Raw genomic sequence first — 14,132 nt, 5'->3', positions numbered from 1 at the left:
TATTTCCCATTCTTTAAAGAAAACAAAATTAGACATGATTTGCCAATGATCAGATGAATCGTTCCGAGTTCATGAAGCAGAGATTAACGAACCGAGTATACTGCAGTTTTAAAAGAAGGTCCAAAGCCAAAAGTTTACAGGGTCACTTTGAGGCAATAACAAAGAGATTGTCAAATCTGTCACATTTTGATAAGGTAACGGAATCTGTCATGTTACCACATTGTTTAGCATATATGGTTTACATTAACCATACTCTTTCTCTCTCTTGCTCTTTCTTCCTGTCTCTCTGTCTCACATACGTGTAGATTTGTGGCACACCCAAGCATCTGTCCACACTCATCTGGAATCCAAGCCTAGAGGGCATCCATCCTTTTTAAGGCATAATGTTAAATCTCACTGGTTTTCCCTCTCTTTAATCAAAATTAATCAATATTTGGAGGTGTTTATTCTGTTTAGGGTTTATTTATGGATTTATTATGCTAAACATAAGAAGAATAAGAAGACAATTGGCATCAGATTTTCTCGAAGGGCTGGCTTAGACTTGCACTGGAAACAAAGGTCTAGACAGGGTGACAAAGAGGTGGTAGAACAAGTTTGTGGTTTAAATTAGGCAGCTGTTTATGTTACACTTTAGGGGGCCTTAAAAGGGAGTGGTAGCCCAATGTTGTTACATTTTAAATGAACAGTGATATGCAAAATTGATGTCAGATAGCTTTAATAAGTGTTTAATAAATTGTTGTTGTTATTGTTAAAAGGAAAATATTAAATATTATTATATACCAATATTTAAAAGCATATAAGAGTTGAATGTATTCTCATTTTAAAAAACAGACATGTGCAGCAATGAATATAAGCCAAGTCATACGTGGACTGTTTAGCTGAAATTAAAAGAGGATGCAGGATGTCGCTCTACTATATAATAATGTGTGTGAGAAAATAGGGTGGGGCATTGACACATACACAAGCACACACACATTCCTTCAGGACAGGAAAGGGGAACAGGTTCATTCAGTGTCAGCTGAGATGCTGAAAGATGAGAAAGTGAGTCAGTTTAAGCAAATATGGTCTCTGCAACATCCCTCTGTAGAGGAGTTTAGCAGGTGATCATATGAATGCAATATGTCTTCATGTTTTACCTGCTCAAACAGCACACTTACAGCTACATATGAGTCTCCAAACACCTGGTAGTGTATTAAGGTCAATGCTTTCTCATGGCAAGCTTTTACATTTCCCTAACCCTAGGGGCTGAGAATTTGAGATTTATTGTAATTTAAAATATTGAGAAGTTGGAAATTCTCAGTAGAGATACTGTACATATACAGTTTATCAACAGCATTGTAATGAGATAGCTGGAGAGCAGGACTGTACATGTTCACCAGGTTTAACATGAGTTTTCGTGAATGCACAGTTTTGAATACTCCTTCTCAGTTGTCCACTAAGATCCAAGGAAGCTTGAGGTGTTTTTCTTGTCATCTGTTCATCATATGTACAGACAGACTATATTTATGCCTCTGATGTAATGAAAAACTCCTGTCTCCTCATGTGACCTCTATAATAACAACAAAGATTCTCATGGACATTTTGTCTGTTGTACATTAATATTCTAATTAAATTTAGGACTGAGTGTAACTTACAGTATTTTCCTTATTAGTTGAATTATACCTCTACATAACTGACTGACCAGAGGTTATTCTAATAGAGAAGCAGAAGAAATACAGTGATGATGACGACCAATCACACACACGCAGCATTCAGGTACACACACAACTCACACATGCCACACATATTGCACATAGACACGCGTGTTCATATTTTGCAATGTGGTTACAGGGCAGATGCTAATATGTCAGAGAGATGATAAATCACTGAGCGTTCCTATGTCACTCAGAAGACATGATGCCCCAGGACTGCTGACTTTATATCATTTTACTATTTATAGTTAATCGTTTTTATCTTTTATTGTCATGCAATCTTGAATACACAATGTAGTCATTCTGAAATACCGGAAAAAGAATCAGCCTTGACCTAAGCTTTCTTAAACTCCCCTAAAATCTCAGTTTTTTTCATGCTAATAAAAAATAAAAAGGAAAATAATAAATATAAAAATAATAAAATATAATAAAAATATTCATGCCACTGAATAATCAGTAATGTAAAAAATAACATCAGATGACAATACTGATTAAACATGATAAGCAAGCATGTTAAGCACTAAACTGAACAATTCTACCCTGCTAATATCCTGTTCATTTATACTTGTCGAGTTGTCATTTTCCTCCTGGGCATGTGGAATGCATAGAGTGTAAGAGGCTTAAGATTTTATTTTAGTCTTGCTCTTCTTTCTTTTACACTTAACCCATCAATCATCCTATTTAGTTAACAGCTCAATGGGTCACCGACGTGGCATTCCAGCCTTTTTACACTTTTTATGCAGTACTTCCAAAGAACTTCTGTCAAATCATCATGGAAGACAGTCAAGAATCTCAGAGGAAAAGGCAAAGCAGAGAGATGACATTTGCTGATTACATGGATTTTCAATCAATTATCCCAGCGCTGATGGTTAAGCTCTATTTAGAAAAGCAAGACATCCTTCCAGGAGTGTTAGAAAATGTGCAAATACATGCCTGTGTTTTTTTTTTTTTGGCTCTGTAAATTGTCAAGATTTGCTTGTATGAGATACTTAAATGTACTAGGCTTACTGAAACATGAATACTTCAATATTTCTCTTCTCTCTAAATATATATAAGTATACATAAGTAAAAAAAAAAACTATTTGAACAACATAATTGAAATAATTCATAGAAATAAAAGATTTAGTAAAGTGTTTGACTTATTTAAATGTATGGGTCTGAATATGGAAAATATATCTGACTAATGTATCACTAGGTGTTTTTATGGCTGTGGTTGAATGTGCTGCATAGTTTTGCCTCTGTAGGTTACACAGAGTTCACAGATGCCCAACATGTGTGACAGAGAAAGTGGTGTGTCTATATATATATATATATATATATATATATATATATATATATATATATATATCGATATATATATATATATATATATATAAGTGAAATTCCATGCTTATTACAGTATGTATTGTACACATTTATTGCCATATGGATAAACCATGTGGTATATTATAGACATCATAAAGTGAAGGAAAACAAGCATTTTGCCATGCAAGCTTGGTGGATAGTGGGAACTTCAGATTTGCTACAAGATGATTCCCTCATAAAGGCTACTTTAAGATTTTAACTACATGCTACTCCTATTCAGATATGTGACTGAGTGCAGTGTCTCTAAATTACAATCAAATGCAAAAAATTCTGAAATTATCTTGATATAAATGTACATTAATAGTTAAAAATAATACATCATAATAAATAAAAAATATATAACTCACATGCACTTGTAAAGTAAAAAAAAAAAAAAAAACAGCCGAGACATACAGTAAGTGATTGTAAATCACAGTATTTCGGTGATTTCAAGTGCTCCCTTTTATTGTGGATGATCAGGATGAACAAGTATACACAAAAATGTCCATAAAACCCTGCCATTTTGACATAATGGCATACCAAACTGTATCAACACATTATAAAAGCCATCATCATTAAAAGGATGAATGCTACCTCCATCTAGTGGTGAATATGGTTAAAGGGTTTACCGCCATAATAGTTCAAATGAGTTTAAAAAAATCTTATTTTCACTTAGCTTAAATCAAATAGCAACCTTTTTTTTTTGTTAGTGTTTTTTTTTTTTTTTTGAGAATGTCACTAGTGTTTCCAATAAGTAGCACTGTCAAAGAACAGCTTAAAATGAAGCATCTTGATTGTTTCTGGAGAATACAAAATCCATCACCATTAAGCTTAATATTACAGTCAAGATTCTCATATCAAAATAAAACAGAAATAGGCATTCATAATAGTACTACTGTATATCTCACATTAAATCTCATGTATTACGTTAAAGATGTGTTTTTTTGGTTGTGAAACAATCTTATAGGGATACAGTAGATTACCCAAAAAGTCAAAATTAATTCTAAAAGCTGTTGTAAGGTCAAGTGTTTATGGTACTTTTTGGTCATTTTGGGACCTTAACAGGCCCTGGCCAAGGTATGCCTCCATCATATGTAAGGGGAACAGTCAAAATTCTGCATTAGCTCTCCTTTAGAAGAAAATTCAGGATTTAAAAAGTAAATGATGAGCTTTTAAAATATATATAAATAACTGCTTAGGAAAAAATGTGCTGTAATCCTCAACTAAATATCCTGTTCTCTTTCTTATTTCTGACAGTATATTGTTAAGGTATATGGGTTTGAAAACAGTGCACTGAAAGATAAACTCACAATACAAACTGATGCAATCTAAAACATATTCATTCCTTTTAGGTCATATTAATCTGATAAATGAAATCGCTTTCTCCAAAAGATTCCTCAGGATGACTTTGGCCCTTCTCTTTCTGTGAAAGTGTCTATGGCCTGTCTATGGTTTAGTGGCAGGTATTTCTGCACGTGTAAGACTTGATAAGATATATTGACTGTGTGCATTTCATGTTTGTAGCGATTGGATGCAAGTGTTTGTCTGGGACGTAGATTTATCACATCCAGTGATGGGGTTGGACGGTAAAGGGATGGAAGGTTGCTGTGTGTCCTGTGTGTGGGGGGGTGATTGGGCTGAGCGTGAGTGAGTGAGAGTTTTTGCGGATGAAGTTCTGCTGGGTTGGGAAGGACACAACAGGTTGAGGGTAAGACAAGTCTGTGGGGACGTTTCCTCAGTTTACGATGAAAGATCAAAGATTTCTCTAACATGACTTTACGGGAGGAGAGGGTACTCCAGGCCTTCTTTGCCTCTTCTGATTGATTCTCCTTACCAGAAATGCAATGGCTGCTTATGAGGGAAGACCTGTGACTGCTGGATTTTGATAGCAGATGAGGGTGAGACTGAATGAGAGGCTTATAAACAGGGGCTCGAGGACGCCTGATTGAAGTCCCCTCTACAAGAAGATTCACTCCCACATACTGAGGAACTTCTACTGCTGCCTGAAGACAAAAGAAAAAAGCAAAAGAAAAAAAAGACAATATATTTTGCATATAGAAAATAAAGTTAGTCATTCTTTGACATTTTTAAGACAATTACATTTTACCCACATTGTTTAAAATCTATACATTTTGAATTGTTTAAAAGCAGTTATTTAATTATCAAATGCCACATGTCTCGATATCATCATTTGGACTGTTCTCTGTTTGCACTATATTTGCTACTGAAATGCTGAAAAGTATACAAGAACAAGATTTCATAATTGCTCCACCACAACGGTGCGAGCCGTTAGGAACAAAGAGAAGAAAAATACATAAACATTTGAAATGGTCATTATTATGGCAGCAATAGGTATGCAATACAATCTGAAAATGTGTAGTATACACATTTATACACATTTAAGAAAATATAAACCAAGCAGCTTCATGTACCTTAAGTAAATAAGAGGATGCATTTAGTTATTTCTGCGAATCTCCACATTTTTGAATGACATCCATTATTATGAGAGGTACCAGTAAGATGCAAGACAGAAAACCATTTTAACTATAGGACGTCTATTTTCAGATTTTTAAACAGGAGATTTTAAATTTTTAAATAATAAATAAGATATTTTTAAATATTAATTAATTCTCGTTATTCCAACCATATGACGCTTTATTTACAATCATGTGACTGACTACGTGATCAGGACATTCCCGGGTACATAGGATCACAGAACTCCCTTCTCCACTGTGAATAAATCGCCATCCGAATCCATGAGTTTTATAAATTACAAATGTCCACATTAGAAACAATTACCATCCGATCAGAACTTTTTAATTATTTTTAAAAAGTATTTATTTCATTTAATTTATGCATTTAGCAGATGCTGTATAGTATACATTAAAGATATTGTTACAAAAAATATATATTTCAAATATTTTCATTGTTCCTTTCATTTTTTTTTAATTATCAAAGAATCATGAAAAAATATATATCATGGTTTCCACAAAAATATTCTCATATTAGAATGGTTGCTGAAAATTCAGCTTTATCATCACAGGAATAAATTACATTAATTCATTTTATATATATATTAAAATAGAAAACATATTTTTAATTGCAATAATAATTTACAGTTATACTGTACTGTATTTTAATCAAATAAATGCAAACTTGGTGAGCATTAGAACTATAAAAAATATATATATTTTGATGAGTAGTATACAGATCTTGATATTCTGCACATGTACCTGTTTGTATATTAGTTGAAAGCCGCCAGTGTGAGTGTTGCGGTCACATCGTCGATCCAGCACCACCCGCAAAGTGTCTTCCTGTACAGCGGGGCAGAGTTGAGCTGTGACTCCTGTGGAGGGTGCCATGGTGGGGCTGGCATTTATCTCCAAAAGCCAAGGTCGAAAATCCCGCCCCAGCATAAAGTCAGCTCCATAAAGCTCAAAACTGGCTTTGCGAGGTTCCACACTATCCTGCGCAGTCAAGAGAGTTTGGATAACAGCCTTCTGCATACCTGGAACCACCACCCCTTCCCACAGGTCACCTCGGCCTGAAGCAGCCAACCAGGAGCGGAACTGTGAACATGACCACATGCACTCAGCGGGCAGAGAAGGATTACGATCTGGGCTTGGTTGAAAATGCTTCTGGATGGAGTTGTTGCAAAGATGTACAGAACTGAGGGTGGAAAGTAAAAAAAAAAAGATTAACTGAAGTCTAATAAATAATCTTTCTTAAAGGAATAGTTCAACTTGAAAATGGATGTATAACACTGTCAACACTGTATGGACAAAAAAAAATCTAAATATCTTTTATTGTGCTTTAAAGAAAAAAAGTCATAGAGGTAAATGTAAATGTTTTCATTTTTGGGTGAACTATCCCTGTAATGTTTGGCATTTGTTTTCTTACCTGTCCAATGTATGAGTGGAGTAAGGCTGGGTAGAAAAGCGAAGGTAGCACTCGCGGTAGAACCACACAGTAAGTGGGTTCCAATCTGTGACCAGGAACCACTGTCTTACATCAAACTTAGTGTCATGCACGAGGAGAGGCTGCTCCAAGTACTTCTGCACCACCCACTTACTGTCATTCATGATGCCATGGTCTGTGTCTACTAAACTCATTATCTCATCCAGCTTGTTCATGCACATTATACCTACAACAGTAAAGTCAATAGCAAATTTAATAGTTTTGCTGTATTTTTACACCACTTTCTTAAGCCTTCACAAACTCACCTCTGCCTCGTGACATGGCCCCAGGTTTAATGATCCAGATGTTGCAGAGTCCATCAGTCTCCATCTGAGGGCAAAAACAATGCATCTGCTCCAAAACGCATTTACAACGCTCCACATAATCTTCACAGCCTTCTATCCTCACTCCTTCACTGCAAAGGAAAAGAGCAAGAAAGCTTAATAATCTGCAGAGCCCCTAAATGAACATTGGTGATTAGAAAAAAAAAATGGATGTTAGGAAATATTAAATGTCAATACTTTTGCGTTCTTTCATAAAACTTTTGTCTCTCTCAAGAAACTTTACATTCACTCACAAAACTTTTGTGTTCCCTGAGAGTCTTAGCATTTGCTTGGAAAACCTTTGTGACTGAAATAATATAAGGTGACAGGAAATATATACTGCATATATTAATACTTTTGTGAGTGAATGCAAAGTTTCTCAGGGAAACTAGAAAATTCTTCTGTGAACACAAATGCAATGAAATATAATCATTATTTATCCTACTCAATCTTTATTACTTTGTGACTGTACAGTCCAAGTTTCTGGACACCACTGCTGACATATAACTGTGTGTACAAATTCTGTAATTTATCTAATGTTATAAAGTTGCATACTGTAATGATATCAACCTTCATATTCATCCGGAAGAAGGAGGCGGGAACCGGCGGACAATCAACAACATTTTAATAAAACAAAATAAACACAAAACAGCGCACCAGCCCCTCACGGACGACTGGTGCGCATAAAATAAAAACCAAAACACAACTAAAAACCCAGGCCTGGTCCTCTCTCGTCCTTCACTGTCGTCGCTCCAGTTTTATATCCTTCCATCTCCTCCATGGGCCTCGAGACCGGTGGGACGAACAGGTGCAGTTCATCTCCAATCACTCCCCCGGCCTCGCTCCCATGTCCCTCGGCCCCGCCCCACTCGTCACATACCCCCATCGCCCCTCGCAGGCCGGGGGGTACTCCCGAGACTGCGCTCTACTCCCCCCCCCCCCTCCCTCCGGGGGGGCCGCTCCCGGGGACCTGCGGGAACCTGGGGGTAGGACAGGCGAGGCGAGAGAAAAGGAGATGGAAGGAGGAGCGACAGAGACGAGAGAGGGGAGAGAGGAAAAAAAAAAAAAAAAAAAAATTCCGGTTCCCAGACGCACCGCTGCTCGGCCCTCCACCAGCTGGGTGATCTCCTCCGCGGTGCCTGGCGGTGGCACTGGACGGCCCTCGGCGGACGGCACGACACTCCTCCGCCGCCCGGTGGACGGCGACGGCTCCTCCGGTTTTGGGCAGCCGGCAGGAGTCCCCCGTTCCCTGCTCCTCCCCGTTCCGGCGGAGGCAGCAGGCTCCGGCCACCTGGCGAACGGCGCCGACTCCTCCGCTCCCTCACGGACGGCAGCCGTCTCTCCACATCGTGGGCGGCCGGTAGCGAGCTCGCCCGTCCCCGGCAACTCGCTCCAGTCCACCGCCTCGAGCGTCCATGGCGGCACACTCCTCGCCAGCTCGATGGCACCGCGGATTCACCACAGCGGCGAGGGATCTTCAGCAGCGCGTCCCTCCTTCTCCCGGGCTTCGGCACCACTGTAATGATATCAACCTTCATATTCATCCGGAAGAAGGAGGCGGGAACCGGCGGACAATCAACAACATTTTAATAAAACAAAATAAACACAAAACAGCGCACCAGCCCCTCACGGACGACTGGTGCGCATAAAATAAAAACCAAAACACAACTAAAAACCCAGGCCTGGTCCTCTCTCGTCCTTCACTGTCGTCGCTCCAGTTTTATATCCTTCCATCTCCTCCATGGGCCTCGAGACCGGTGGGACGAACAGGTGCAGTTCATCTCCAATCACTCCCCCGGCCTCGCTCCCATGTCCCTCGGCCCCGCCCCACTCGTCACACATACATTTGGAATGAGGCGGTTTTGCAGCTTAGTTTTATTACATGATTTTCATTATAGAATTTCAGCCCTGAAACTTTTAAAGAAACTTTTAAGATAATTTTTTCATGATATATTAAGTACACTATAAATAATAGTAATAAAAACAATCATACTCACTGAATAACTAAATAATAATTCTGAAGAAACACCTCCCACTGTTGCTCTGAGAGGGTAGGGGTTGTTTCCAAAGTCATGTCTATGTCACAGTGTTCTAAACTGTTCAGATACTCCTGACATACATGCAATGCATTGTCTATTATCGAGCTTCCAACCCTCTGTTTGGCATGCTGTTTACGAGGCTTGCTTAGACCTACAAAGGAGGGAAGATATGTGAATATGTTTGAGTTCTGTTGTGGGTTTGTGTGTATTAGTGTGTGTCATACCATGAGATTTAGCATCATGCACCTCTCTGGTTCTCTTCCACTCTGAATCCCCTGCATACTTCTCCAAAACATACTTCAGTAGACTTGTGCATGCAGTCCGTCTAAAGTCCTCTGTAAAGAAACAGAACAAAATTCATTTCTGGTCTGGTAACAGAAATATTGCAGGTTTAATGCATGGAAAGGGCAACTCATGAACAGTTACAGAGAACATGTGCTTGTGAGAAACACATTTAACTCCAGATTACCCCAGGGATAATAACAGTTCACATGGTGTCTTTGGGGGACATCATTTTGGGGGAAAATAGTCACCTGTTAAATGAAAAGAAACCAAGCAGCCAAAAGGTGAAATTAAAGCAAGGACACAGTATTTTCCAGATTAAGAGTACTGACCAATAAAAGCATGTTTATCATCCTCCGCCCCCAGTCTGTAGCAGCGTGGGAAGAATGTATCGGGATCTGCTGCATCAAACCACTGCAGACTTCTCAAACTCATACACAAACCAACCTGAAAAAGACAGGTAATGAGTAGGTTTTAATATACCGTAGATATATGCCCAGTTTTCCCCAGTGTTAACTATGCAAATGACAAATAAATGCCTCTTGACTCTTGAAGAATTTTAGCTTCAGTGGCTTCATTTATTAAGATTTATGATGAACCTTGGTGGTGAAAGATCCCGCCTTTGCGTAATGATTGGTCATCTGGTCTTTACATAAAGACCGAGAGTCAACTGAATCCCTTTTTGTTGTCCAGTAGAAATATGCCATCTCATTGCGGACCAACCGTGACTAGGGATTTAAAATAAGAATCAGAGGCTGTCCACTGTTGACAAATCACATTTAAATACCCAGCTGCTATGGCAACTATCTGAAATGGAAATCCACAGCTTCTAAACGTACCATTAGGTCATACAGATCATCTGCCTCATCGTCCCTCTCTCCCTCCTCTCCTAAGTCTGCAAAAAGAAACAGAGAAGGTGATGAGACAGTAGTCAAGGGACAGAAAGCATGATCTATGTCGCTGACATCTGTTTGTTGGAATGAGTGGTGTCAGGTTAGCTACTAAAACTATCATAGAGTTTAGATTACAGTGGGTCATTAGATAAACAGTTACACTGGATGCTCCAAGAGTAGCATTTACAGTATACTTCACACACACACACACACACACGTTTACACTATTGTTTAAAAATCTGGGGTTGGTAAGAATTTTTTCATGTTTTGGAAAGCTCTCACTTTCTCACCAAGTCTGCATTTATTTTATTAAAAATGCAATATTTGAAAATATTATTTACATTTAAATGTACATTTATTCATTTAGCAGACGCTTTTATCCAAAGCGACTTCCAAAAATTTTAAATGAATTATTTGCTATTTGAATATATATTTTAAGTTAATTTATTCCTGTGATGTTAAGGCTTCATTTTCAGCAGCCATTACTACTACTCTTCAGTTTCTCATGCTCCTTCAAAAATCATAATAGCTAATTGATGCTTAAGAAACATTTCATCTTATTATTGCCAATGTTAAAAACAGTTGTGCTGCTTAAAATGTTTGTCCAAACCTTTTTTTCAGGATTCTTTGATGAATAGAAAGTTCAAACAAACACACTTATTTGAAATTGATATATTTTGTTACATTTTAAATGTCTGTCAATTGTGATCAATTTAATGTGTCCTTGCTAAATAAAAGTAGTACCTTTATAAATTTTTTATTTATCTAATTTATCTAATTCCAGAGATACCATACCCATCTGTGGTTTTATTATAATTACTTTCAGGAGGTAGAAACAGGGATCCTAAATGTCCTGCTGGTTGTAAAAATGTGCTAGAAAAAAGTTGAATGTAGCTATAGTTATTTTCCTTTTTTACATTTTAAAACATCCCCTGACATGCCCAACAGAATGTTGTGTCAGTAACTAATTTTTTTCCGTGTGTATAGCTAACCTGCACACACACAAAAACCGACCAGCCTTATCAAGTGTCTATGCAGAGTGATGGAAAGGGTCTAATCTTAGTTCTGTCAGATACTCTCACCATCATCATCACTGTTGTCACCCTCATCTGTGGCTTCTGTTTCAAGATCATGGCGACGAGGCCATGGGACAGAGGGTCGTGGTAGCCGCCGTTCCACCCATCCTCTTGCACGCAGGCCTGCGCGGATTACAGGATATGGACCTTGCACAGAGAACACTTTCTTCTCCTACATCAGGAACAACAAAATAGACAGTGCATGTTCATTGAGATCTCAATGTCATCATTATTATTTAAAATGAAAGTTCATTCGCCGTTACTGCACTACTTCTATACGATTCCTTAGAATTTTAGAAGCCTAACCTTTATTGCCTTGTCCACTAGACTCTTAGCTGTCTTCAGTCTGTCCCCATTAATCAGAGGCAGATTGACATAATTACAGCGAGCTCTTCCTTCCAAGGGTGGCACTGTGACATATAGCACATAAAAATGCTTTACAAAAAATAATAATAATAAATAGTTGCGTTTATCTTGTGTATGTACATTTGACAATAGCTGTGTGGGCCAGCTTTCAAAATGACTTCACAAATATAATGAAAAATCAACTTATCAAAACATTATCTGAAAGACTCAACTAGACAAATCACGTTTTGAATTCAATCTAATAATGTCATGTTATCTGATATAGAAAAAAATATTTAAAAATATAGAAAAAAGAAAAACCTAAAAAAAGCTTTGTGAATTTAATATTTTTTCATGTTTACATTGTTTAGAGCATAAGAAAAAAAAATTATTTTTTAAATATTATATTTTATTCGATAAAGATGAAAATTATTTTTACATTATAAATGTATTTACTGTCATTGGTAAAATTAAAGTATTCATTTCTTTTTTTTTTTTTTTTACTTGACACCAAACTTATGAATGGTACTGTAACTTCTAAGGTTTTGTCTGTGTCTATATTAGGTAACATTAGTGGACATCAAAGAAAATATAGGGACATAAAAAATGACTAGTGAAAAAGTGATAAAAGGGTTTATAGCTACTGTATACTGTACCTTGCATATGTTGGTGCATGTTTGATTTAACTCTTGCATCACTCACAAAATGAATCAATCTTTCCCTTTTACACCTAAAGGTAAAAGTAAGATTATTTCAATGCATATTGTTCACGCTTTAACTCTCTCTCACACAAATACATATCAAGCCGCATGTACAATGCATCAATAGTTGAACACTTTAATTTATGACTGCCTGGAAACGGCTTTACACAGAAGCTCAGATTCAACACAAAACAATTCTATGCACATTCCTCCCTAAGTACAACGGTACTGTGATGAGTTAAATGAATCACAATAGTTAATTTACAACGTATTTCACTTGTTTATAGATCCACTTGTCATTATAAAACTTAAAAAATAACAAAGACACATGGAGTTCCACTGGCCCGTTCTCGGCCATATTGATTTTGAGATTCGCGGAGCAAACTCACCTGGATTGCGACGTTCACCTCTGGAACTGACACCCGCCAGAAGCCGTCTGTTGAAATCGATAAGGTCACCGGTGCGCCCAGCCACCGCCCGGTAGCGGTAGAGCTGCGGAAAAACGCTCGTTCAGCACGCGCAGCGCACGGTGCACATTCCAGCACCACCGTGCTGTTTACATCACCCTTAACAACTGTTTCCTGGAAACGGACGACGCCGGGCAACTCAGGCGGAACGCGCTACGCAACAGTTGTACTGAGGAATTCAATATCTAATATTCAGATAATGAATACTGGATACTACGGAGCCCAGCACATGACAAGCAGAAAAATAGGCTAAATCGTGCGCACGATTTAGCAAATCGAGGGAACGCAATAGTAATCGTGTGCACGTTTTTAGTACATTGAGGGAACGAATTAGTAAATCGTGCGCACAATTTATTTATTTTTTCTTGCATGTCATGTGCGGGGCTCCGTAGGATACTGAATATTCATTATCTTTTTATGAAATATTCTATTAGCACCACTTTGGTATACTACTTTGGCTCAATTACATTAAAGACATACAGGCTTTTGAATTATTACGCACATCATCGCTAAATATCGACTGTTTTAGAAATGTCAGGAGAACCGCTCATATAGCGATCTCCTCAGACGACACAACATTTTAACATGTTTGTGATTACCTGTTCTTTTTGAATGAAGTCAGTCTATGTAAGACTGCATGTAATGCCACTAGATGGCAATGTATGCTACGGCTTAAAGAAATATTATGATTTATAAAGATGAGTTGGATGATCTCAGTTTAGGCTAGGGCTACTTCATGTGTAACGGGAATTTAAAACATGGTGTTATATGTCTTCACATAATATTTCTTATGGATACCAGAGAGAAAACAATTAGGCTACTAAAATATTTGTATTTAATTTTTTAGATTATTTAATCTAAATATGCAATATAATGATTTTGCGTAGCCTTTATGTAGACATAGTAGCGCAAAAATTACGGAAGTGAATAAAATGTCATCGAGTAGCTTGATAATGACGTTTGTTCATGCACTTATCACAAAAATAAAACCCCTGTTCATTTACAGCATGTGTG

General features: G+C 37.7%; 1 protein-coding gene across 3 annotated transcripts; it reads right to left on the bottom strand.

Moving 5' to 3' along the window:
- Nucleotides 1-3,126: 3,126 nt before the first annotated feature.
- LOC132151732 (tubulin monoglycylase TTLL3-like) lies at nucleotides 3,127-13,204 on the bottom strand. 3 transcript variants are annotated; one of them, XM_059560062.1, is made up of 13 exons: nucleotides 13,041-13,204; nucleotides 12,607-12,671; nucleotides 11,912-12,015; nucleotides 11,612-11,777; nucleotides 10,476-10,531; nucleotides 10,236-10,364; nucleotides 9,969-10,083; nucleotides 9,579-9,689; nucleotides 9,313-9,505; nucleotides 7,259-7,407; nucleotides 6,574-6,704; nucleotides 6,269-6,502; nucleotides 3,127-5,038 (listed from the first exon to the last, which is right to left on the bottom strand). In XM_059560062.1, exons 2-13 carry the CDS (start codon nucleotides 12,623-12,625, stop codon nucleotides 4,433-4,435), a joined length of 2,013 nt encoding a protein of 670 aa, XP_059416045.1. In that variant the 5' UTR covers nucleotides 12,626-12,671; nucleotides 13,041-13,204; the 3' UTR covers nucleotides 3,127-4,432. The 3 variants fall into 3 exon arrangements, with proteins under 3 accessions (XP_059416045.1, XP_059416044.1, XP_059416043.1); XM_059560061.1 differs by adding an exon at nucleotides 6,936-7,179 and having other exon boundaries at nucleotides 6,269-6,704; nucleotides 12,607-12,680; nucleotides 13,041-13,200; XM_059560060.1 differs by adding an exon at nucleotides 6,936-7,179 and having other exon boundaries at nucleotides 6,269-6,704; nucleotides 13,041-13,200.
- Between the last annotated feature and the right edge of the window lie 928 nt (nucleotides 13,205-14,132).

The sequence above is a fragment of the Carassius carassius genome, chromosome 10 (genome assembly GCF_963082965.1).
Source record: "Carassius carassius chromosome 10, fCarCar2.1, whole genome shotgun sequence".
In the NCBI taxonomy this organism is placed as follows: Eukaryota; Metazoa; Chordata; class Actinopteri; order Cypriniformes; family Cyprinidae; genus Carassius; species Carassius carassius.
Note: the sequence above shows the minus strand (reverse complement) of the source record. Positions and strands in the feature narration are given on the sequence as shown.